The sequence below is a fragment of the Polyodon spathula genome, chromosome 2, assembly GCF_017654505.1.
Source record: "Polyodon spathula isolate WHYD16114869_AA chromosome 2, ASM1765450v1, whole genome shotgun sequence".
NCBI classification, from domain to species: Eukaryota; Metazoa; Chordata; class Actinopteri; order Acipenseriformes; family Polyodontidae; genus Polyodon; species Polyodon spathula.
The window spans coordinates 83,612,337-83,638,213 of NC_054535.1; the positions used below are offsets into that span (position 1 = coordinate 83,612,337).

Below are 25,877 nucleotides of genomic sequence, written 5' to 3' on the forward strand. Positions count from 1 at the left end.
TAGGAAATGCTTTTCTTAAACGTGATTGACGATTTCTTTAGCCAATACGTTGCAAGTTGTTTAGGGGCAGGGCAGCAGTTCTGCAATGAGAAGTCTCTATGTGAACACGTTCTATTTCCTTCTTTGTACTGTTGTGAAGTTGATTAACAAGCGAGGAAACGTGGGTGCTAAACATTAATTGTGAAAACTACTGTCACGCTCTATTGCGAAATGTACACAAACAATCACACTTGCTATTGTTAAATATGACATTTTCTCTGTAGAGATTCAACGTTTCAGAAACGACAATGTGCTACTTTGTTACGGTAGTGCCCAGGTTGTTCGGCTGAAGCAGACACGGGTCACCACTTTGAAAAGGGAAATATTACCGTATATCTCACAGAATGCTCATAGTTTAACATAATGAATGAATGTAACATTTTGATGCGGTTTTACCAATTAATAAGGCTCGGTGAGACACTGCTTCTTTCTTTTTTACAACAAAAGAAACTGCCCCGGTAGACCAATATCTAAACGTTTTAAAAATGTCAACTAAATCTTCTATATAAATGTAGTACTTCATGACCCATTGGACATAATGGTAAGCATGGTAATACATGTAGCAATACCACCCAATTTCTTAAATCCAGGAAACAAAAACACTTAACAAACACACTTATATATATATATATATATATATATATATATATATATATATATATATAGAGATAGAGAGAGAGAGAGAGAGAGAGAGAGAGAGAGAGAGAGAGAGAGAGAGAGAGAGAGAGAGAGTCTCTCTCTCTCTCTCTCTCTCTCTCTCTCTCTCTCTCTCTCTCTCTATATCTATATATATATATATATATTCATTTTTTCAGTTTACTGCTATCAACAAGTGTATGACGTACACAATGAAAAACTTAGTCATCACTGGTTAATTTGCTTAGTTGTTTCCATGGTTATAATTTTTACCATGTTCACATTTTAATCAAAAGTTCACCACCACACATCGCCCCGATTTTATTGAAGAACAAATTAAACATTTCTGAAAAGTGTATGCTTACCCAAAGTGTGGATACAAAAAACTCCATCCCATTCATAGGAAAGGCAAGGCATCAAGTTAGCTAAGATTCATCCACTTTGTCTTTTATTCAAACAATTCCTTTGTGCGCTGCCGCAAAAAAAAAACGATGTAAGTAACCGCTGAAAGTACACAGAAATGCAGTACTGTAAAGACTTTGTGTCACATCCAAATATGACAACACTATTTATCTAGGGTATATAACTTAAATGAATGGTGGCTTTAAATGTAATCAGCCACTTCATGCTGCTTCTATGGAATAAACATAGTACAGAAAGCTGGCAGGTGGTGGTACCAGATAAGGGGCAGCGTGAATATATATGGTTTTTTTTTTTGTTTTTTAGTAATGATTCTTGTGGGATTTGGTAATGAAATTAATTGACCCATGTAATTGCTTAAATGGCGATGTTAAATTAAGTGTTTTACATAACGTAATAAAACATAGTAAACTAAATATTAATTATAAACAGTAATGAATAAAATGAATCGTTTTGTACCAAAACAACAAAGACAAATGGCAATATGTCAGTTAAAAACAAAAAGGGTATGCTAACAGAAAACCTCAATTATCCATGCAATTGGCCAGTATGAACCCTGCCTCTCCCTCTAGCAAGTAGCCCAATGAGAGTCTCTCTTGTCTAGATAAATACAAGCTATTAGGGTCGGGTTTTTTTTTTTTTTTTTTTTTTCTTCCTCTTCAGTGGCAGTAGCAGGTAGTTTCTGCTTTTGTCGGGGGAAGGTGGGCTCGAGGTGCTGCCTTCGTTCAGTCTGCTCGCCAGTTTTCCAACAAAGCACACCTCTGATCCACCAGAAACGGAGTGAGATTAAATAACATTAGTACAAAAAAATGAGTGGCTTTTTTCCGTTGAATATGAAAGACATTCCCGGTGGTAACTGGCAAGGTGTCCGAGTAACAGCTGACATCGGAGATACTGATGGAGAAAATCCGGAAAGTAGCAGGCAGAATAGGAAAAGCATGTGCTCTGATTACGGGTAAGGAACTAGATCGAACGTTATGTTTCCTGGCGTTTAAGAATGTGTGCTTTTTTTTTTTGGTAATTCTACAAGTAGCCTGTAGAAAGACTTTTCGCCTATGCTATGTGATGTGTAAGGCACTTTACGGAGTTTAAAATATATTACGCGTTGTATATTTTTGTTAATTAAGACTCATGGTTATCTTAGAAATAATTAACTGGTTTCAGTGCAAAAGCCACACGGTTTGCAGAACGGCGTTTGACGGCCTGTAAGTGATATAGTGGTGCAGTATATTGTGTAATTTTAAAGTACTGTACTGGTAAATAACCTGGTTCTTTATTTGAAACATTTGTTTGCAGGTTTCTGATAAGTCTGATATAATCTTGGATATGTACTGATCCTAAATATACAAAAGACCATTTAAACAGAGTAAAATGATGTTGGGGAGACGGGACAGATGTAAAAGGTTTGACCTTTCTCTCCATTACTCAGACGATTAATGGAGACTAGACTTTGATACAAACAATTTACACCTGTCCCCTACCAATCCCCATATTTGTCCTGTTTTAAGAGCTGACATACATACAGCAAGAGGGCTTGAAATGTAAGGTTCCGATGTTACAATTTCCTCATGTCCAGGGTCAGTTGTAACAGGGGTTGGGGTCACATGCAACATTCTGTGAATAATTTAAATAACACATTTAATTTAACAAAATAATTGAATGTTTTATTGTATAAGAACAGTTTTCACATAAAGTAAACGTTTGTTTTTATTTAACTCAAACTAAATATCTTTATCTGAAAGTCACACAAGGCCTTTTTTGTCCTACTTTTTAAACTTGAACATCCCTGAAATGTAGTCCTTTTCAAGCAAGAAAAATACATGTTACAACTGCCCCCAAACCCAGGGAGCCATTACTAAACCTCATGTTACAGCAAGAAACAACAAGTAAGAGCAATCAATTGTGTCAATTTAGAAGTACAGAGATCAGGGATGAGTGACAAAAGCCTGGATCCATGAACTCGGTAACACAGGTATATATTGGAAATGAAATCTCAGGGCTTTGTCACAGGTGGCTCCTCTCTCATAGGCAGACAGAGACCTGAACTGAACATGTGCTGATGAGTGATGGGACTCTAGCTTGCTTCTGATTGGAGAAGTTCAAGGTGTTACAACTGTCCTGTGGTACAACCTTTCTTGGTCTCCCCTACTCATTATTTTTATTATTTTGCTAAAGGTTTATGACAATAGTATGTATTTAAGTTTATTTCTCATATCTCCTCTAGGCAACTGGACTAAAATAAAAATGTAAAGGTTTACATTTCAGAAAATGCTATATTCCCACTATTCTAATCTGAGACCTCCAAATATACCAGCTTTGCTGTTTCAACTACAACTTTTGAAATTCACAGCACTAAACATATCGATTTGGGTGTTATAGCAGGTGATACTGTAATTTGGTTTGCCAACCCCCGTTTCATTGTTTCCAATGCTTTACTTTCCTAGATTTTCTGACAACCTCTTTGATAATGATGATGATGTGGAATTGGGAGACTGGAAGCCCCCAGATTCTGAACTTGTTCAAAAGATGGTCTCTCAGATTGAATATTACCTATCTGATGAAAACCTTGTCAAAGATGCCTTCTTGCTGAAACATGTCAAGAGAAACAAGCTGGGTTACGTGAATATCAAGTTGCTGACTTCGTTCAAAAAGGTAAAAAGCACTGGTTTAACTGGAAAATTACTAATTTATTTGGTGTGGAAAGGCAATACAATCCTATAACCTTTTATGGCATCTCTACCTTTTCAGATGAAGCTTTTGACAAAAGATTGGCGGACGACTGCTTTTGCTCTGCGTCACTCAGCTAAGCTGGAGCTGAATGAGGAAGGTAAGAAGGTGCGTCGGAAAATTCCGGTCCCAGAGACACTGCTCATGCAGGTGCCAAGCAGGATTCTCTTGGTGTGGAACCTGCCAGAGCCATCTGCCACCAGAGACCTCCCCACCAAAAAGAATGGCATTGAATCAGCTATTGCTGTCTTTGGCACTTTTGGTACTATAAGTACAATCAGGATCCTTCGACCTGGGAAAGAGCTACCCACAGATATAAGGAAGTACACCTACAAGTACCCTGATCTGGTCTCCACGGAGTGTGTTTTAGTGGAGTATGAAGACCTAGAGGCAGCTGGTAGAGCTTACCGTGAGCTTTCCAAGACTGACAGCACTATGAAGGTGGTTCTTGTAGGGAAGGGTTCAAGGAAGACCACCACACTGGATGCAAGTGATGCAGAAGAGAAGTCTGATCCGAAAGGCATGGCGATAATCAACCAGAGGATGGAGCAACTGCAGTATGGAGGTGAAGATTCATCTGCCTACAGCTCTTCAGAATCTGGGTTTGCTTCATCTCCTATGCCAACACCAGGGTGTTATCAAGGCCTGAGCCCTTACAGCACCCTCCATAGCCTTGGGGTTTCTCCCAGGTCCAGCCCATGGACCAGCTCTAGCCCCAGGATCCTGCACATAACCCCGACAGCCCACCGCATGTCCCCGCTGTTGGCTTCAGAGATGTGGAGAAGCCCAGATACCAGCCCAGAGCCATGCAGGAGGAACCTAGATTACTCCTCTGACAGCAACAATACCACAGGGAGCCCCTGGGTTCATAGGCGCAAGCTGGCAGCAGCTAGGGCTGCCTCCTCCCAGGAAGGAAGCCCGATGCAGAGCCCACTGAGCCCATTGGTGTTGAAGAGGGCCATGAATGGGGATCTTCCATCTGGGGTCCTCCGCTTCCCCTATGGCCCAGATGGAACTAAAGGGTTCCATAATAGTATTGGGAGAGGAAGAGTTGTCTTTAAATAAGGATATCTATCTCTCTCAGAGAAAAGGCAGTGTCAGATCAACAATGTCCTAGCAAGCAGGTCATTTAATACCCAGAAAACCAAACTGACACATTCATAAAGTGTGGGTGTTTGTGCGGAGTGTTGGTTTGGCTCTGTGGGTGCAATATGTTGCCAGTGTTTTGTTTCTCTCTCTCTTTCTTAATTTTTTTTTAAAAATGTGTATTTATAGTTTCTGTGACATATACAGAAGTTAAGGCCCTGTAAAGAAGACACCTTTAGTGTGCAAATGTTTAATTGGTTAATGATTCACCTTTAACAATTTATTTATTTTTGAGAAATGCAAAGTACTCGGAGCATGGTGTAAAGTTTACTCAGATGTAGTTGCCTCAAAGTTAATGTACTTAAATCTGTATGTGTCCTGTACTTAGGATTGGCCATGTAGCTTGTTAGTAGGCCAATCAATTGCAAATATTGTATATTTCGCAGACCTGTAACTTTGGGTGGAGGAGGACAGGGGGTGTGTGTTCCCAGTAACAGAAGTGCCTTGAATGGCTAAATCAACCTAAAATGTAGTGTTCAGTGGGGACCATTAGAACCAAATGGGACACATGCCAGTGCATTGAGTTTCTAAATACTTGCATTTCTTGTGATGGCAAAAGAAATTGGAAAAGTTGTGTATTGAAATGTGTGTTTCTGGCTTGTTGCTATATTGTTCTATAAGTTTGGATATTGTTTGTTTTGGAAATCGCATGTCAAATGGCGAACTTCAGTTGCTATGAAATCTATACAATGCATTTCATTGGATTAAAATCTGTATTTAAAATAATAAAATAAAGTGGATAAAATAAACTTTCAAACAAGCCTGAAGTTTGCATTTCTTTTCACATCAATAGCGTCCTTGTAAATGTTGTGTATTAAGTCTCTTGAATTTCAGTTCCCAGAGAAATGTAACAAAGTAATTTTAAACTGACAGGAAAGGGGTAAGATTGTTGTATATTCTTCTATTACAGCTAAATAAACATATCAAACCCAGAAGAAATTAAAGTGACATCTTATTGAATTGGAACCTTTTTTTAATTAACATTTTTCCAATATGCATGTACAGTAATCTTTAGAAAACAGGTTTGTGTTAATCTTGAGTAAAGCGTATTTGTGGTTGCTGCAAAAACATCAAGTTACAGGATTATAATTAGGCCACTTACTGAAACACACTTCAGAAGCTTTCTGCATAGTTGTTTCCATGACAACTTTTGCAACTTGCTCCATTTGCTTTGAAGACTCTTGTAGCAGAGGGTTATTTTTCAATTACAAAATATGAAGTGTTATGTTGAGACAAAGTATTACACAGAAATGCAAGTTCAAGCAAGACCTATTTTGTACAGTGCCATTAAGTTGAAAAATGGCAATGAAATATACTGCTTTTTCAATCAGGACAACTTTATAATGTGTGTGTGCAAAATACACCCCCTTAGTTTATGAATGTATTTGAAGACGTTTGGGTAGGTTCTCTTGCTTACAGGAACACCCTGTCCTCTTCAATAGGGATTGTGGAATTTGAACTTTATCAGGGTTAGGAGCACAGAGCAATCAATACGTGGCAGCAGTGCAGTGAATTAGTTGGGGAGAAGGACCTAACAGACACTCTGCGAGTGACTGGGGGAAAAACTGGCATGGTGTTGCCAGACCAGGCTCTGCTCATGTGGTCCATGGAGAAAGGACACAGTACAGCTAGTAGCTGGAATATCTATTGAACTAGCTGATTTATTTCATTATAATGACAAAACCTTTACCTTAAAGTTAACCTCTAGGATATAATAGATACTATGATTTTTTTTGTTTGTTTGTTTTGGACTAGGTTCCAGGTGTCATTTAACTAATCATGCACAATAACACATCTTTACAAATGGTCATGCAAAGTTTCATTAAAATTAAGCCAAACTGGGCAACCAGAACCACTTTGTTTTGTTTCCCTTGCCCTGAATTGCAACAGATTCCAATGGCCTGGTTTACATGCAAAAATGGTCTTGCCTTTCTGGCATGCTACTTTGTTAGTACCATTTGGATAGTTTGGGTTTACATGTAGTTTTCTTTTAGGAGGGAAATTCTTCAAAATTCAAATCGCCAAATTAATATTAAATATGGCAGGGTATATTTACTGTAAATGTTTCCGTCAGTGTTCCATTTTGGCCTTATCTGACTGATATTGTGCAGCTTTTTTAAACTGAGTTTTTGGTTGTGTTGAAGAACAGCAAGAGCAGCCTGTTTTATTTGGTTTCCTTTATAGAAGGTTAGCTTCTTCAGTTCTAATCCTTATGGTCATCTACAAGTTAAAATCTAGCACTTTATGTTTATGATATAAAAACAAATTTCCAGTCAAAATGTTTAGTAGAGTATATTTTCATAATACTGGTAGTAAATCTACAATACGCTTGCCTACTTACCCACATTTCCCTCTACATAATGGTAATCCACCCAGATATCTTTTGTAATGTAAGTTTGCAGCAAGTGATATTAAGCTCCATATTTGTCTTTGAAAATGTTTTCATTCTTATAAAACAAACCTTGGCTTACAAATCAGGTTTAAGAGATTTTACTTCAACTGTACATGGATGCTAAAGTCCTGAGGTCAGTAGCCTGCAGCAAAAACATAGGAGACCTCTGGCACTAATTCCCAATTATGCTAATTTAATACATTTTGGGGTACAAACAGGACTTTTTTTCTTGGTTGGTACCCATAATGCATCTTATCTTTATATACTTTGCAAAGGACTTCATTGTGATTATTATTATCATGTTTGTAGTAGCTTGTTTTTTTTATATATAACTTTGCTTAGAAAACAACTCAATTATAAAGTCTTTTTAGGAGTCACCTGCAAATGGCAATAATTTGAAACATTAAAAGCAGATCTCAGTTGTTAAATAATTGCTTGGTACGGTTTACCCACCTTTTCAGCTGTACATTTTTTGGCCACGCACTTCCTATAGCAATGTGCATGATTTGTACTGCTACATCACATTCTCACATTAAATGGAGAGAGAATTTGGAGTTTCTAAACTGTATGTAAACCAAGCCAATATTATACAATAAGATAAACTGCAAACACCTAATAGTCATTACGTGTGCTGATTTCGACAAGTAAGAACACAATAAAATGAAAACAAATGCTGGTGATGGAAGTAGGTGTTTTATGCACAACAACATGCAAAACAACATTATGCATTCATAAGCAAACACTGAGTTATTGAGTAAAGGGCATGCCTCTTCTAGTGATCAGTGTACTCCGGTATTTGGAGTAGAGGGAGGTTACAGGAGGATTGAGCAGTTTCTGAGGAATTTTGTACCGAGTTTCTCCCAGCAGGCCTGTCCTCTCCTCCCCGTGACAAAGTCGTTCATGTTGCTCCCAGAACAAGGTCACCTCATGGGGTCCATGGGGGATCCCAGAGAGCTTTGCATTCTAACGAAAGGAATTTTAAACACATTATAGGCACTTTAAAGAAGTGTTTACAAAGGGTTCATGTTTGCGCCTCGCATTATTAGTAATATTATCACTGGTCTTATTTCAGTGTTTTAGAGATCTTCTGGTTCTTTGCTTGTTTTTTAAACTTTAAGATAGGATTAATAGGATGCAGAATACCTGTAGTGAACGGACCGTGGCTGAAAGCTAAAATCACAGTTGATTGCATGAATAGGGTTTATCAGTGATGTGTTATGGAATATAGAAGCTGCAACATGCACTCTGATTGGCTGATAGACCCTAAACAGTCTGTAATTGAAGTATACTATAAATATACTGAATTTTTAAGTACAACGCTGTAGATCATAAAAATGTACTTTCTTTCTGTTATCTAATTCCTTCGTAAACTTGGTTGCCGCACAGGAAGTTCTACCAAGAAGATATACACCCTCTGCTATAGCATAGTCTTTAATATACAGTATCTGCATTATTCCAAATTCAAGAGTAAAATACTAATGGTGATGGTTATGTGATGTGGATTTGTGTCCTTTGAGGGCTGTGGTTGGACCACAAAACTAATTTCAGTGGGACCTGGGCTGGATTAAAACCTATTTTATTAAATCACTGTGTCTCCTAGAGAATACAATGTCTCATATATTAGAATAATTATGATGAGTATTCCAAACAAATCACTAATTGAACAGTCTACACATTCTTAAGAAATCATCACATCTGTTGTCAGCTATTGCAAAGCTTATTCTTAACACTTGTTGTGTATTGTTATTATTTAAATCTATTTATACAGTTGGAGCCCACTCACTGATTTACAATATCGTAGTTCAAGTGAAGGCCTGTCTACAGAAACCAGTAGTGGGATGAATCAGAGTAAAATAACATTTTGGGAATTTTTTTTTTTTTCCTGTATATTAACCTATTTCCAGCAATTGACACCTACCTTTAATATAAGTGATCGGTTTTTCATGTCTTGCTTCCATGGCATTACATAGTGCTTTGGTATTATTGGATGCCTGGGTGTTAACACTGGTAGATGGGTATGGACCAACCTGGTTAAGATAAAACAATATTACACTAATATTTAGGGATTCCAGTTTTCAAAGTACAATACATAATGTTACGATAGCACAAAAAAATGTACCGGTCCACACCTGCAGTATGCAGTACATGTTTTTATTAATGGGCTGTCCCTCCCATGGCAGATAATTTTTGTTATTCATGCAATACACACATTCATTGTCTTCATTTTCCAATTCAGTTTAATCACTTTGGACACGATCTGCCACATAGCTCATAGTCGTTAAGTAGGCAGGAGCTATCACATTTAACACTGCCAGATAATTTTTTTTTTTTTTCACAAGGAAGTCTCAGAAGTAATGGCATGTTGGAGAACCGAATTAATCATTGCGAAAAGTCAAAACACCTTGCACCTTCACTCTATTGGCAATGCTATGTTTCAAATTTGTGTATGTTATCAAATATACCAAATATACCTTACATTCTTCAAAAAGTGATTTAAAAGGATTATAAATGATCTTGGCAGATTCACTACGCTTTTATTCTAGTGCACTTTATTATATGTTGTAAAACAGATTTAAAAAACAAACAGGCTGAATGGGAGCATCATACTCTGAGCAAGCAGCTTTGAGACAGGTTTACTTTGATTCAAGGTTCTTGCAGTAGTAGCGCAAAGATCATTTCCACAGTAGATTAATTATCTCTGTGTTCATTATGTTATCTGCAGTTATTTAATCCAGATTAAACATAGTCTGTGACTATACCTTTCTATACGAGGGCAGTCGATTATATATATATATATATATATATATATTATATATATATATAACCTTGAATTTGAATTCCACATTCATGCTATGGTTTATCCTTTATAACTGTACATTTTTCAACATCTGAAGATAAATATAATAATAATAAAATTATGGTTCACAGAGAAAGGGATTTCATTTAAAACATATTTAATGTGCATGTAAAGAAAACTGCAGCACAGAAAACAAATGGTTAAAATATTAGAATTGGTTTGTGTTTGAAATATGATCTGCGTACAGAATCTGAGATGAAAGAATAGCAACATGTAAAACAGAGAAAGGAGAGACAGGCCCCACAGCCCCTACATGTCTAAATTAACATGCATTCAAATATTGTCGTTGCACATTTTCAGACCATTGGAATGGTATTATAAAACACAAAACATTATGCACAGAAGGCACACCTTACTCTTCTCATTAACTGAAGCCACTTCAGATATCTGCATACTAAAGGAACAGTCAGAATCCATGTATAAATAGTCAATTCAAGACATAAACCCACTTAAAAGCCAGTAAAAAACATTTGAAATGTTTTTACTGAACCTACCCTTTAATATCAGTGTTGGTTGCTACGCTGACCATGTTTGTTGACTGTGTAAGAGCCCTTGGAAACCTTGCTAATCCTACCCACAGCATTGCACCATGGGAAGGAGCAATGATAATGCAGCACACAGACACTTCCTTTCTTGATGAAAGTAAAAGTCCTATTTGAAAGAAAGGACACAGGAGTCAGGTTTCACAAATGTATACAGCACTGTAGATTTCTCATACGTGTCATTTAATTTATTAGTTACGGTACAGAGACGTTTTTTAAAGTTAAAATTGTTTTATATCTTAAACGTTAACTGACTGCAGATTGACTGAGCTTCATGTCTCACCTTTAAGAGAACCATTGACATTTGTTAAAGGAGTGATTTTAGACACAATATTACGTTTTTGATGATCACTGTTAGCTATAATAAATAGTGAGATTAAATCAATCAAAGTTTATTGCTTTTAGGCAAGGAACTATGTGCTGCAAATCTTCTAATGTACAGCTTCAGTGCTGTGCCCCAGCTACATAATATATACAATGTGTGTGTGTGTGTATATATATATATATATATATATATATATATATATATAAAACTTGCAATAAGAAATATCTTTAACCACTAGATTAATAATTGTTATAATAATTGCTAGGCACTGCATTGAAAGTTGTACTCTTTTAAGGTATTAAGAAAAGTCATGCTGAAAACAATTAAAAAAATAAATTAATAAATCCAAGCACCAGCCTGGTATAACAATCATTTCCTTCCGATTCAGATTTTGTTGTTAATTGTATTTCAATTAAGCCTGGGTACCAGTTGTTGCTTCATTGAGATCATATCAGTTCAATAGACAGGCAACAACCACTATATAGCAACCAACATACAATATCATAAATACTTTATTTCTAATTTATGGTAATATTTATCAAAAAAGTTACATATTCTCTAGAAGCTTAGTGTTTTAATGAAGAGAGGCAAGTTTGATACTTATTCATTTCTACAACACACTTGGAAAACAGAAAAAGATTTTAACAAGGAAATACAAAAATGATAAATTAGTATTTGTAGACAGGTAAATATTTTTTTATCTTAAAAGCAATTTAAAGAAAATATAATTACGTACTCTACAGACATCTATAGTACATACCTGTTAAAACTAAATTTGATATTGCATGTTTTAGTATGTTGTATACATCCCAATTGCCATGGCAACGACCACTAAACAGTTAAGCAACAATACTCTTCATACTGTAATTGTGTGTAACTGGGATTATTTCACATTTTAGGCACATATTTGAAAGTCTCTGGCAATTTTTACACAAGGCATACATACAGTATGTGTAAAACAATTAGCCAGGTAGAACTTTTCCACATATTTGTGACAGAAGTTGAGATGCATTTTTCAACAGCTGCTATAGGCATTGAGTGCCATAGATATTGTATACAGATGCATGTCTCTGATGTTATGCACATATTGTAATAGATGAATGTATCTGTTAATTTCAGTGTGCAAGGTCTTCCTTAAAAATACTCAGATTTGATTCTTGATAATTTTTTTTTTTTGGAAATGTAGCATTGCATCATTTTTTTTTTTGAGTAATGTAAAACACTACCTGTCCATTTAAAAAAAGGTTAGATTACAAAGCAGAAGCCAGCAAGCTACATTCTTAGATTGAGACTTCATAATTTGCAATATTCATTCCCTTTTCATGATTTATCCCTATAAATGCAATGTATTGTAACATAACAAAGAGTATAAGAAGGTTAAATATAAGTTCAATAATAATATGTCTATTATTGATTTTAATTTGGTACTCAAGGTACAGTATTTAAATAAACTACTGGTAGTTTGTTTAAGGGCTCATATGATTTATTGAAAACGTATCATTTTCTTCTTTCAGAAAACATTCACATTTTTCTTCCATTAACAAATACCTGACTTCATATTATTCTGAGAAAGTGTTTACAAGTTTTGTAAAATGTTATTAAACTGAGCTATGCAGTCCAATGAAAGCAGAAATCTTATTGCCACCCAGGTTTTGCACACGGTTTGGTTCTATTGTTTGTAAACAGCGGTTGGGTGTAGGGCCTTTGATTTTCTTGCTCCACTAGTAATCTGGGGCGAGTCCTTTGAACTCAGCTGACTAGACCTCTTCAGGAAGTGGCACCACTTGTTTTGCATCGTTATTGACTGGCAATATGGCAGACTATCACCTATATAAAGAATGGTGTCCCCCCAAAAAACCCATCAGATTACTGTATTATACACAGGTGCAGAGAGATATTTGGTATAATTTACAGTACATTACAGCATATGACAGCTACTCTGGGCAACTGCATGTTCAGTTGTAGTTACAGTAGATGTGCCACCTATCCACACTAAAACATCATGACTTTGGGCTCTCTGCTGGGCAGATCTACGTTGCAAAAAACCCACCCTATACTATACTAAAGAGCCAACAGAATTGAAAGGTCGCAGCATTGCATGACTTTATGGAACGAGTAAACCAAAAAAAACATGTAATCTGTGACTGATACCAGCACTGCATTTAGATATAAGCCAGCTACAGGGAAAATGGATCAAATTAAATATTGAAGCAATGAAACACAAGAGTAATGTAAACCTCATAAAATATGTAAGGAAGAGGCAATCAAATATTCAAAACTATTGTTACACACTAGTTAAAGCATTTTATTTTCAGAAAAGTTTATAAAAAATCTACACTATCCACCACATACTGACTCTACATAAGAAATGTGTGTTATAAATCTATAAGACACATCACACAAGTATAACTTCAGGTGTCATAGATAGTTCTCCATCACTGTTTTCAGGTACTGTCAAAGATGAGTTGTGATGAAGTTTTCTTATGTAACGTAACTTTTTTCATGATATAACAGAAACTCCACAAAGATTTAGGATGTGCCTGCATTTATTACTACACAGATGATATGTACAGCCCAATACAGTACAGGGATACAGACAACTGAATTGAAAATATAAATTCAAACCATTTTGCATACATTTATTAAAAACTGATTTGTTTAACAAAAAAAAAAAAAAAAAAAAAAAGAAGAAAAAGCTGAGGATTTACAGGAAGTACTCAATGGTTTTAAAAAACACAAAATCAATACATCTTGAAAACAAGTTTAACTGGGGGCAAACAAATCAGAAACCAATTCAAAATACCACATTAATGAACAAAGGTTGTATACGGTAAATCTGGTCATGTTTCTATAGTCGATTTATATTTAAATGCACAGTAGAAGCCTGTATTTTAGCCACTTGTAAGATAATAGCATCTGATGGTAAAACAATGCAACATAAAAAAGGACACCTCCCCATATTCTACCTCCAACATCATATACATATATTAATCATTTGTAGTGCTAAAGTAGACTCAGTTTCTCTATAAAATGTCCTCTTGGTATATTTAACTAAAAAACTCTTATAACATTACTGTTTAGATTTTAGGATGTTCTTATTGCCAAAAAAGGACCACCTCTTTAACGGAGTCATGAATTTGCTGGATTTCAACACAAACTCCGGCATTTAACCCTCCTCCCCTTCTGAAACCTGCAGGCATGCAATGAGAATTCATAACCAAAACTGCCTTTGCTACAGAACATGAGCCTAAGACCACCTTTGTTAAAAGCTTTCTACTTCATTGGAATTGTATATCACAGAAGCCTCTTCCAGATCCAGTGCTGTCTCTGTGGGCCCTTCATGGGACTCGTCTAAAGATGCCAGCGCCTCGTGTGTGTCGCTAGCGAAAGTCTCTCGTGAAGCATCATCATGTTCCTGAAGGTTGAGTGTCTTGATCACCTTTTTCATCTCTTTCCCCACTAGCTGCCGTCTGCGCTTTTTGGCAGCTTTTTTGCTTGTGTAGTCTTTGCGGTTTTCATCAAGGAATATTTCCTGGTGAAACAAAACGTACATGTTTTTTGTTTTGCCTCGTTTAACCCATTATTCCACTGTGCTACGCCTAGGAAAGCAAATCTGACTTTTCCATTTTTTTTTTTTTTTTTTTATAATCTGTAACAAATTTACTACTCAATGTCACTAAAATTTCCCACAAAAATCAGACAGTAATGGGTAGACATTACAAACTGGTTAATGAGTTGTCACATGGGCAAGACCAGGTAAATCAGCAGTCCCTCGGTTTCATTATGAAAGAGGATGGGCTGGAGCAGCTGTAAACAGAAGTTTTCCTGTGGTATTTTTGCAGTGTTGCCATGCTTTTCTGATGCAAATACTACACATTTACTGTAGTTTACCCTGGTTTGCTTTACCATATCTAGCTCTTCTTTACAATGCTTACCAATGCTTTCACTATGCTTTATTACACTTTGCTATGCTTTTACTAGGGTAAACTTTTATAAGAGATCCACCAACTACCTGAATAGTGCACAGGATTAAAAACCACAAAGAAAGAAAGTCAAACCAGAGATTGGTTCATCACTTAAAATGGCTGGCATTTTCTAGCAGCTGTAAATTTTAAACACACCAAATGTTGCTGTACATAGTCTGCTTGATTTACAGAACTACAGCAAGGTATCTTACCCTTATCTTCTTGCTTGTGATGCTGGGTGTGTTTTTCAGCAAGTTCAGGTAAACTCCTCCTGGTGTTCGCCTCCTACTGCCATCCTGAATAAGAAAAATAATTCATAACCATGACCATGTACCTAAAAGCTATGGATATAGTTGCATCATTCTACTTAGCAAGTCATACGCTTTATTTTCTTACTCTATTTGTGTTCATATCTCCAGAGTGACAACATTATGTATGTCACAACGGTACATTATATGTCAATAAGACAAACAAAAAACTGGTATATTCACAGTATGAAACACATAAAATCTATGGGCAATGGCGTTCCACTATGCATGTCCACCATTTGCACTGACATTTACAAAGAATGCTCCTTTTGAAACAACTAAAACACAGTAATTGGTGACTGACCAATGATATGATTGATAGAATATTTTTTCAAACCCATAATAAAGCAGGAGAATTGAACTCTAATATTCTGATGATACACAAAGGATCTCTAATTAGATGTTTTCAGCCTTTTCAGTAGCTTGAAAAAAGAATTGCCTCATCTGAACACCCACAGTCCTACTTCAGCCGCCCTAGCTGTGCTATTTGAAAGCACTGAATTACAATAGACGCACTCCTTTTTCTGAGAATGTTAGCAGGCTTTATATAGGAACAAAAGAGGTCTGCACTCCACCATTAAAGCTAAAACGAAGGACCAAGTACCAAATAGGGCTGGGTATGGGCAGTGTCTTCACAATACAATATGTATTGCTATACAAGGGTCACGATACGATACAGAAAATGAAGCATGAAACTCACAATTGTCTCATTTGCATGTGCAAGCATTTGCAAAAACACTGGCAAAGCACTTTTGTTCAAATAAGCTTCACAGCCTACTTTGCTTTTGTTTCCTGTTCATTCTTTAAAACAACCAGGGTTCCAGACAATGGCTCTAGCCACCAAAATAAAATAAAAAAATAGAATAATGCCCGCCAAATTCAATTGCTGTGTGCCACTTCAGGAGCAAGTTAATTGCTACCATATTCAACTGCTTAAAACACAACTTAAGACACTAAAGTGATGCTAAAACAGTAACTTAATGTCTATGCTCACTTGTTTGTTACCACATTCTGCCGAGTGATAAATCTATGCAGCTGATGACTGCAATGAACCCAACATGATTATATTTTAAATATTTTGCAAGTGTTGTGTCTGGAATTGGTGATGGCACCTCTAATTATGTACAGTTGTAGCATGCTGCAGCTCCAATGCTCAGTGAAGTCCTGATCTGACAGCATGTAACACAGACAGCTCTTATGATTACATGTTACCGTTTGTTTTTCAGTAAAAACAAGTTTAAATTTCAGCGCGTTGGTTCTGCTATTTAGGATATTAAATACTCAATGTTTACACAACACTTGTACACGTTTGGTCACCATCACAACTGTTGTATGAAACTGGGGTTACCTTATTCTGCTGGTGTTAATACAGCACCTATCTGCACTTACAAGCATTTGTATTCGATGAAATTGTTATTATTGTCATTTGCTACCGTCCTCTGGCACTTCAGTTTACCGAAACATTTGTGCGGTTTTAACCCTTACAGACCGACGTCATAGCGCATTTGTAAATATTCACACATGCTTTTAAAAGGGAGAGGCAGCATTTTTTTGTTACAGGCGCCAATTAGGGATGTAAATATTGTTTAATATAAAATCTGTTTAAACTATTTGATTTCTATCGGTTAACCGTTTAACCGTTGTTACACCATCACTGTTTAAATAAATACCCTTTCCACATATATTTAGTCTTTGTCATGTGTTGACATTTGTTTACCAGCCATAAAAAGAGGCAGCTTATAGCTCTTTAATTGCATCACACTGATGATGTGTGTACTGGTGCAAGTTTCCAGTATTTCCGTAGTTAATAGTTAACCTCGATCCACTAGAAGGGACGCTGGTTTTACATTAAACAAACACACAAAAAAACAAACACAACATTTAAAAAAAACCCAAAACAAACACGTTACCATCCCCAAAACTTAGCATAGCAATCAACAATTCATTTTTCAAGATTCTTATGAATTCATGCTATGAATCCATTTTAAAAAGCAAGTACGTTTTTTTCGTTGCTTGAAATGACTACAGATAAACTGCAACTTTAACAAACTGTGCCTACAACTACTAATCTAAAACATCTTTGTTTTAAAAAAAAAAAAAAATTTAAAAACTATACTCACCAAACATGAACAAAAATGTTATCTTATTATACAGCAGCGGTTCTCAAACTTCACTGCACTGTGACCCCCTAGTTCTAACAATACAAATAACTACTCAACTACAGCCAACAGTAAATAAATAAATACATAAATAAATAAAATTACAAATGCTTCTAGGCTGTCACGGTTTACGTGATCATACCACAAGGACTGCTTCTTGATCCAGCTTTCGATTTTGTCAGTGAGAGAAAATACAAATATATCTCCTTGGAGTGACGTGTTAAGAATATTTAAGCCAGCAAAAATATCTGCCAGGAAACCAGGCAAAGCAAGCCATATATCACACATTTTTCAGGTTCTTTTTTTTTTTTTTTTTTTTTTTTTTTTTTTTTGTTTTACTGCTGATCGGGTTCTTCTTGTTGGCACTTCTTTTGCTGCAGTGCCTCTCGATTCCCCCTCATTACTCCCGCTTCCAACACTTTTCCTCAGAAAACTCAATTGTTTGATATAAAGCAACGTTTTGAACACCTTTCACAACAAAAAACACAGAGACTATAGATGTTTACCCCGCTAACATGGCAAGTTGGTTGCTACGTAACCGGTTCAGAACTTTCAGACAAAGGCAGGCAGTGTGCGGGACTCATTGGGGGTACAATTGGGTAAAAAGTGGCAATAGTAATAATACATTAACAAACTTGCTTCTTAAACTAAAATGTTTTTATTTCGCAGGTATTCAACACATAACTTTGTTTTGACCGCTCCATCTTTACACTCCTCCCTTTTCGATTTTGACAGCAGCTGTTGTGCTCCACTTACCGTAAATCGAAGTGCAGAGGAGTTGCTGAGTTTAGTGGCAGTGCGTAAAGAGTACATGTTTTGTTAGCTATGTACTTTTAAAACGCAAAATGCTGGACACATTTTATCAATTTGTATTATACGTTAACTGTTATGTAAAAACAGCAACATTTATTTATCGTTTAACCCTATTACATCCCTAGCACCAGTGCGCCTAATCCCCCAAAAAACTGTTTACAAATCTATTCTCGATATTTTTGTCGCATTTGCAAACATTTTATTCCCAGTCAGGAAACCTGCAGATTCGAGTCTTACACATTTTACACACAGCATGACTTAAGGAAGTTCAGTCCACACTGCACTTTAAACCGGCCACAGCAGGTCGAACTTCGCTGTCGTCGTGATGAAATTATTAATTTTAATAACTGCTTCAGCTCAGCTGCCAGCGGATTTGACAGAAACACAGTGAATAGCAGGTGAGGCTGCCAGAGTACATGATAGTAAATAATATTATCAAATGATCAGTGTAGATACAAATTAATGCATGCTCATGTTTCTGCTAGCAGACACAAATTTACTTTTTAAAATGAACAGTGTATCATTAAATCATATTCGGGCTACTACGATTAAATTGAAAATCAATTTTTCGACCTTTCCTCATTATATACAATCACTATAAATACTTGATAACCAATTCAATAATTACATTTTTGTATAGTTAATTATAGTTAATAACATTATGTATGTTTATCAACCAAAATGCACCGAACGCCCGCCTTGCTATTTACAGTATTTCTGCTTGCTGTTCTTTTCCGACTCGTGTTAATGAGCATTTGATTTGCTGGTCCCATCCTACCAGCGAATCAGTTTTAAAAATGCTATGTAAGTACGCCCCTCTATGTATTTCGATGCAAACAAACAAAAAAAAGCACGCCACCTTGAATTCAGAACATAGCCTGTAAATAAATTGTGCACATTGAAGAAAAATTCTTTGGAGTTTCAAAATTAAATTATATAATGAATATTTAACAATATTCAATAACATTAAAAAAAAAAAAAAAAAAAAAAAAAAAAAAAAAAAACAAAAAACAACCCAAAAACATCAGTGATCTTAAACGAAATTTGAGTAACGACCAGATTGACCTATAGCGGGTATGCATGTTGTGGTAAATGTATTATTATTATTATTATTATTATTATTATTATTAGGCAGGGATTTCTACATTGTGTGTTTTTCCAGATGTGAAGGTTAGGCTGTACAGTATTAACTAATAATGTCAATAAACATATACTGTAACAAATTAAACAGGGTTTTAAATTATTACTTACAACAGTCAAGAGTCCACCACTTTGCTCCACTTCTGAAGTTTCCATCAATAATTCAATAGCTTTCCTCTTCCCAATGCTTTTTACCACTCGTTCAAGCAGGTCTTTTTTAGGTTCCCTTAGTCTGTAAAACAAAAATAAATTTGCTGTGTGTATAGTTACTGTGTTTTGAAATCAACAACAAGACAACATTTGTTATTTACAGTACAGCGCTTGGAACACCCGGACTTCTACAGCTAAATTCAAACCTTGTCTTGGAGACAACGTAGAACAGTTCGGAGCACAAATTCAAATAACTGGCACATTAAGGGGCACTGGAGTCATTCTACAATATAATTTAAAAGCACCCTCATCTGCATTTTACTCGATTTCTACAAAGCACATTTTAGACTTCTTTTAGATCGAATTTCTAATTTTTAACCACGTTGACTTAAACAAACCGTTACAAGCTAAAAAAATAAATAATAAATTACTCAATTTAGTAGCAATGTTACTTGCCTACCCATATTTTACAAAGCATTTTCTGTCCAGATCTATAACTACATAAAGGAGAAAGTCACAAAACATGTACTGGAAACTTGGTGAAACATAAGAAATGGGCTTGCTGTTCTTTAACAGATGAAAAAGCAGCTGACCTGTGAGCAATCTCATCTATGACTTTTTCTTCTTCATCATCTTCTGTAATCTCAAACCGTCCCTTATAGTCCATTTCTGCCTTCTGGCCCAGACGTTCCTTTGCTGGCCGCTTCCTCTTGAGATGGCCAGCCCCGTTCTCTTCTTCCTCCTTCCCTTCTTTCTTGCTGTCCTGCATATATTCTTCCAATTCTTCGTCCAGCTTGGACATTTCCACCCCAAACTGTTGCTGCCGTTCTTTCTCCATCATCTTCCGGGCCAAGATATAGTTATAGGTCTCGGACTGCCGACAGCTCATGCTGATCTCGCCCTCCATTCCTAGAATTCCAAGCTCTGCAGCCACAGCCTCCTGGTTCTGATCCTGTACCACTGACCCCCAGATGTTGTTCACCTTCTTAACGGGCTGGCTCTGGCCAACAGGTGCGGCTGTTGCCATTTGAGGTTTGACAGGAAGGGGGCTGGAACATTTCTGGCGTTTTCTCTTCCACAGGACCTTGTCCTCGTCGGAATCTGAGTCGCTGTTGTCACTGGAATCCAGACCTGCCATGCTGCGGTATTGTGTGACAGAGGGAGCAGCGCAAGGGGGTGCTTCACTCCTGCTCTGGAATGCTGTGCTGGCAGAAGCAGCGGATTGCTGTTTCTGTAAGTGTAATAGGAGACAATTACATAACAGTATGATAGAAGTTATACTGAGGGATTGTAGTATCTAATCAGATTTTTAGAATACTGTTTAATATAATAAGACAAAACAAACTATTTATGTTCCAAAATAGTTCCAATCACTGCGTTGTTATGCTTAACATTTAATATGTCTTTATATTCATCATAACGTTAAAATTACCTTTCTAATTTCAATGTTACCCAAGTTTGGATTACTTATTTTTAGCACTTGCTACATACATTATTTTATTTCGGTTCACACATTCAAAGTTCGCCAGTGCCATGCTCCCAGAAGCTGTTTCATGACTGGCTAGCAACAGCTGCAGAAGCTGCTGTGTACAGTCATTACAGTGGACATCATTAAAAAAATAAAAATAAGAAGCGTTTGCTTGTGTGTGTTTTTTTGTGTACTTGAATATGTAATATGCTATTAGAATTATTTATTTTTTACCTGTAGTCGTGCATTCGACTACACTGACCCATTCCTAATTAGGATAATTACACTGAACAAAAATAAACACAACATGCAACAATTTTAAAGATTTTACTGAGTTACAGTTCATATAAGGAAATCAGTCAATTGAAATAAATTCATTAGGCCCTAATCTATGGATTTCACATGACTAGGAATACAGATATGCATCTGTTGGTCACAGATACCTTAAAAAAAAAAAAGGTAGGGGCGTGGATCAGAAAACCAGTCAGTATCTGGTGTGACCACCATTTTCCTCATGCAGCATGACACATCTCCTTCGCATAGAGTTAATCAGGCTGTTGACTGTGGCCTGTGGAATGTTGTCCCACTCCTCTTCAATGTCTGTGCGAAGTTGTTGGATATTGGCGGGAACTGGAACACGCTGTCGTACACGCCAATCCAGAGCATCCCAAACATGCTCAATGGGTGACATGTCTGGTGAGTATGCAGGCCATGGAAGAACTGGGACATTTTCAGCTTCCAGGAATTGTGTACAGATCCTTGCGACATGGGACCATGCATTATTATGCTGAAACATGAGGTGATGGCGGCGGACCAATGGCACAACAATGGGCCTCAGGATCTTGTCACAGTATCTCTGTGCATTCAAATTGCCATTGATAAAATACGATTGTTTTCATTGTCCATAGCTTATGCCTGCCCATAGCATAACCACACCGCCACCATGGGGCACTCTGTTCACAACGTTGACATCAGCAAACCGCTCTCCCACACGACGCCATACATGCTGTCTGCCATCTGCCCGGTACAGTTGAAACCGGGATTCATCCGTGAACAGCACACTTCTCCAGCATGCCAGTGGCCATCGAAGGTGAGCATTTACCCACTGAAGTCGGTTACGACGCAGAACTGCAGTCAGGTCAAGACCTTGGTGAGGACGACGAGCATGCGGATGAGCTTCCCTGAGACAGTTTCTGACAGTTTGTGCAGAAATTCTTCGTTTGTGCATAACCCAGTTTCATCAGTTGTCCGAATGGCTGGTCTCCGACGATCCTACAGGGGAAGAAGCCGGATGTGGAGGTCCTGGGCTGGCGTGGTTAAACATGGTCTGCGGTTGTGAAGCCGGTTGGACGTACTGCCAAATTCTCTAAAACTACGTTGGAGGCGGCTTATGGTAGAGAAATGAACATTCAATTCTCTGGCAACAGCTCTGGTGGACATTCCTGCAGTCAGCAGACCGATTGCACATGCCCTCAAAACTTGAGACATCTGTGGCATTGTGTTGTGTGACAAAACTACACATTTTAGAGTGGCCTTTTATTGTCCCCAGCACAAGGTGCACCTGTGTAATGATTATGCTGTTTGATCACCTTCTTGATATGCCACACCTGTCAGGTGGATGGATTATCTTGGCAAAGGAGAAATGCTCACTAACAGGGATGTAAACAAATTTGTACACAAAATTTGAGAGAAATAATCTTTTTGTGCGTATGGAAAATTTCTGGAATATTTTATTTCAGCTCATGAAACATGGGACCAACATTTTACATGTTGCGTTTATATTTCTGTTCAGTGTATAATTCAGTTTTAACATTGCTGTGACCATATGGTAACAGGTTGGTTGTGGGTTTGCTTGTGAAAAATGAGTATCATTTGTACACACACATTTTCAAATCTTGAATACAGTATTTTCATTTTCTGACAAGCATACACATACGTGCATGTTAAATGGCTGCAGTAACATATATTGAAAGGCTTTGTTTAGCCACTTTCTTTTGAGACATGGGCTCTCTTTGGTTACCATATACAGTTAGAAACATACTGAAAATAAAAAAAAAATATATATATATATATATATATATATATAAATAAATTGGACCAGATAAAATTGCATCTGGGCCAGTAAAAACACTAGCTCAGTGGCCCAAGGGGCCAGTAGTTAAAAATCTAAACGTAGAGCCCTGTACACCTGGTAATACTGTCCTTACTTGTTATCAAAACAAAGCAGCTGTCAAGACTACATCTCCTTTTTAACAGTTAATACCATTTTTCATTTTTAATATTGCATTTGCACCCTTACCTATTCGCAACAGATGCACTAAGGTGCTGGCACACACCTCTAACCTGGTTTAATCTAGTGTTCTGCTGGATTGTCTTATACACTACCTTCAGGTAAAATTCCTGAATTATTTACAGGAACCAAGATGAGCACATCACCCTTCTGACTAAACGTCACTAGTTCACCATGGTACGATAATTCATTCCTAGCTAAATAGCTCTAGAGACGTGGCTCTCTAACCTTACACTGAATCTGCACAGCCACTTTCCAGGTATCTCCAACTAGTCCAGCTAGAACATATTTATTTTTTATCCTTTGTTATTTTACTCGAATGCTATATTACATCGATATCTTTTCACACAGAAACTCATATACACTTGTTTCAAAAACACTTGCTTACAAACTACGGTGGGTCTTTACGTCTCACTGTGCAATACTGACTAGCACGGCAAGATCGTCTAATGTTTTGTGAATACAAGCCAAACTATAGCGCCTGTTTGCAATTGTGAAGGTGATTCTGAATTAATTAGCTAGATAAACCGACTGTAATGGGGCCCAGACAGCAGAGGTAACTTAGTTGATTTGTCCACGCACGGGGAATGAATAATAATAATAATAATAATAATAATAATAATAATAATAATAATAATAATAATAATAAACAAGTCAACCTGAATCACTTTTTAAAAAACATTTTTATTAAGAAATGCTAATATAAAAACTTAAACAGCAACAACCACATCAGTGAAAAATAATATGCAGAATGCTGTGGATTAAACGCTGTATTTGGCGCTAAACCTTGGAAGCTGTACTGAAACCTTAAGTTACTATATTACGTATAGAAAAACGACACAAGAAATCAACTTTAGGAGTAATGGGGCACATACATGTACTTGACATATATTGTAAATTATTAGAGTTAAATGTACTGTCATGAAGCCTTATTGTGTATAGCCTATGGAGCGTGTATTTTGAATCCAAGTTCAAAAAAGGTTGCCAGGTCTTAAGAAACCAAACGAAGGGGATTCATTCTGCTTTTTCATGCCTCGATGGTACTTCCTGACGTCTTATTCCTGATTTTATATATTTATATACATCTCGAACGATCTTGTTTTAAAACATACAGTAAATCGTGTAATCCAAGACGTTGTGTGGTCTACAGTCTTGTTTACACTCAGTACAGACTGCAAATGTAACTAAAACCCTACCTGACTTACAGTAGCATATTATATGTCACCAAAGCATTCCCGTTTACCTGTAACCGTTCGTTTGTAGCTATTCTCATTTCTGAATCCGAGTTGGAACCAGATATCTCCCCATCTTCCAGATCCTCCATCCTCACAGCACTCCCCGCCATCTCCACTGACCCGGAAATAAAACAACTCCTCCCAATTAGCTGCACAGATGCCTTCCTAGGTCAGCTCCTAGTGCTCGGCAGTTGTTAAGAAACAATGCAGTAACAACGTGCCCAACCTGCTGGAAAACAAAGGAAACGTCCTTTTGTCATCTCATTTATCTAGTTTTACAATTTACTAATACGCATTAAACCTTGCATTTAAAACATGTGTGGTTTCTTTACAAATGTAACAAGTGTGAATAATGTTTTAATGTATTTGTTGTATTTATGTATTTGATGTTTTTGAACATTTATAAGGTAGTTATTTACACATTTATTTTATTTTCACGATTTCAAATCTGTACCCTTTTTTGTGTTGCACTGTCACGATAGTACTAAACGTTAAATCCACCATAACAAAAGAGTATGGAAGCTCAGGTACTTTTGCATGGCAATTTTCGCTGTAAAATAAATAAATAAATAAGGCATAGAAAACAATAATCTGCATAGCGAGACAGTATTTCTTTGCCATCTTCCTCCAGAAAACTTGCTATTACCCACCTTCTGGGTAAAATATATGCAAAAACATTGACGGTTTCTTTGCGTATAGCCTCGCACATATTATTCTACCAATTAGCAGGGAATACAGTTCTTCATAGTTTCTTGTAATTTTCGCACCGCAATACTGTATTAATAACAATATTCCTACTAAAAACGTATAACTGCAAATTTCAAGAAATGTTCACATACAGATGATTCCTAAAACTCATAAAACATATTTATTGCATGCAATCATCCGAGTCATAATCATCATTTTTAGTATGACCAAAAATATACCATAATATGACCATATTAAAAATTTAATATGACAAAACAAAATAGCAGAGGATGGTTTCGATCCATCGACCTCTGGGTTATGGGCCCAGCACGCTTCCGCTGCGCCACTCTGCTTTCATTGCAACAAGGTGTTTCACCATGGATATAAAGGGTTACGTGGTTATAATGGTGCAAAGTGTCAAGGTGTGAAATTTTGCAGATTTTCGCAATGTTAAAACAATACATCAGACTTTTGAAGCAAATGTAACTTTTGCCCAAACAGCACACTGTGACATGCATATGACACAGACCCTTAGTTTATGTGTTCATTATGGTTTGCTCTTACACTGACCTCATCTC

General features: G+C 36.7%; 3 protein-coding genes and 1 non-coding gene across 5 annotated transcripts; 1 reads left to right on the forward strand and 3 right to left on the reverse strand.

Moving 5' to 3' along the window:
- The first annotated feature begins 1,726 nt into the window (after positions 1-1,726).
- Positions 1,727-5,843, forward strand: LOC121328432 (la-related protein 6-like). Its single transcript, XM_041273087.1, has 3 exons — positions 1,727-2,050; positions 3,540-3,747; positions 3,844-5,843. Exons 1-3 carry the CDS (start codon positions 1,905-1,907, stop codon positions 4,885-4,887), a joined length of 1,398 nt encoding a protein of 465 aa, XP_041129021.1. The 5' UTR covers positions 1,727-1,904; the 3' UTR covers positions 4,888-5,843.
- A 2,194-nt stretch (positions 5,844-8,037) lies between these two features.
- LOC121328439 (testis-expressed protein 43-like) lies at positions 8,038-10,811 on the reverse strand. 2 transcript variants are annotated; one of them, XM_041273100.1, is made up of 3 exons: positions 10,712-10,811; positions 9,279-9,387; positions 8,038-8,323 (listed from the first exon to the last, which is right to left on the reverse strand). In XM_041273100.1, the coding sequence occupies exons 1-3, from the start codon at positions 10,798-10,800 to the stop codon at positions 8,108-8,110; spliced, it is 414 nt and encodes a 137-aa protein (XP_041129034.1). In that variant the 5' UTR covers positions 10,801-10,811; the 3' UTR covers positions 8,038-8,107. The 2 variants fall into 2 exon arrangements, with proteins under 2 accessions (XP_041129034.1, XP_041129043.1); XM_041273109.1 differs by lacking the exon at positions 10,712-10,811 and adding an exon at positions 10,569-10,705.
- Positions 10,812-13,423: 2,612 nt separating this feature from the next.
- phax (phosphorylated adaptor for RNA export) lies at positions 13,424-24,746 on the reverse strand. Its single transcript, XM_041232345.1, has 5 exons — positions 24,621-24,746; positions 20,213-20,850; positions 19,581-19,701; positions 15,262-15,345; positions 13,424-14,616 (listed from the first exon to the last, which is right to left on the reverse strand). Exons 1-5 carry the CDS (start codon positions 24,720-24,722, stop codon positions 14,347-14,349), a joined length of 1,215 nt encoding a protein of 404 aa, XP_041088279.1. The 5' UTR covers positions 24,723-24,746; the 3' UTR covers positions 13,424-14,346.
- An 834-nt stretch (positions 24,747-25,580) lies between these two features.
- trnam-cau lies at positions 25,581-25,652 on the reverse strand. The gene has a single exon. It is a non-coding gene; the product is annotated as a tRNA-Met (tRNA).
- Positions 25,653-25,877: the final 225 nt, after the last annotated feature.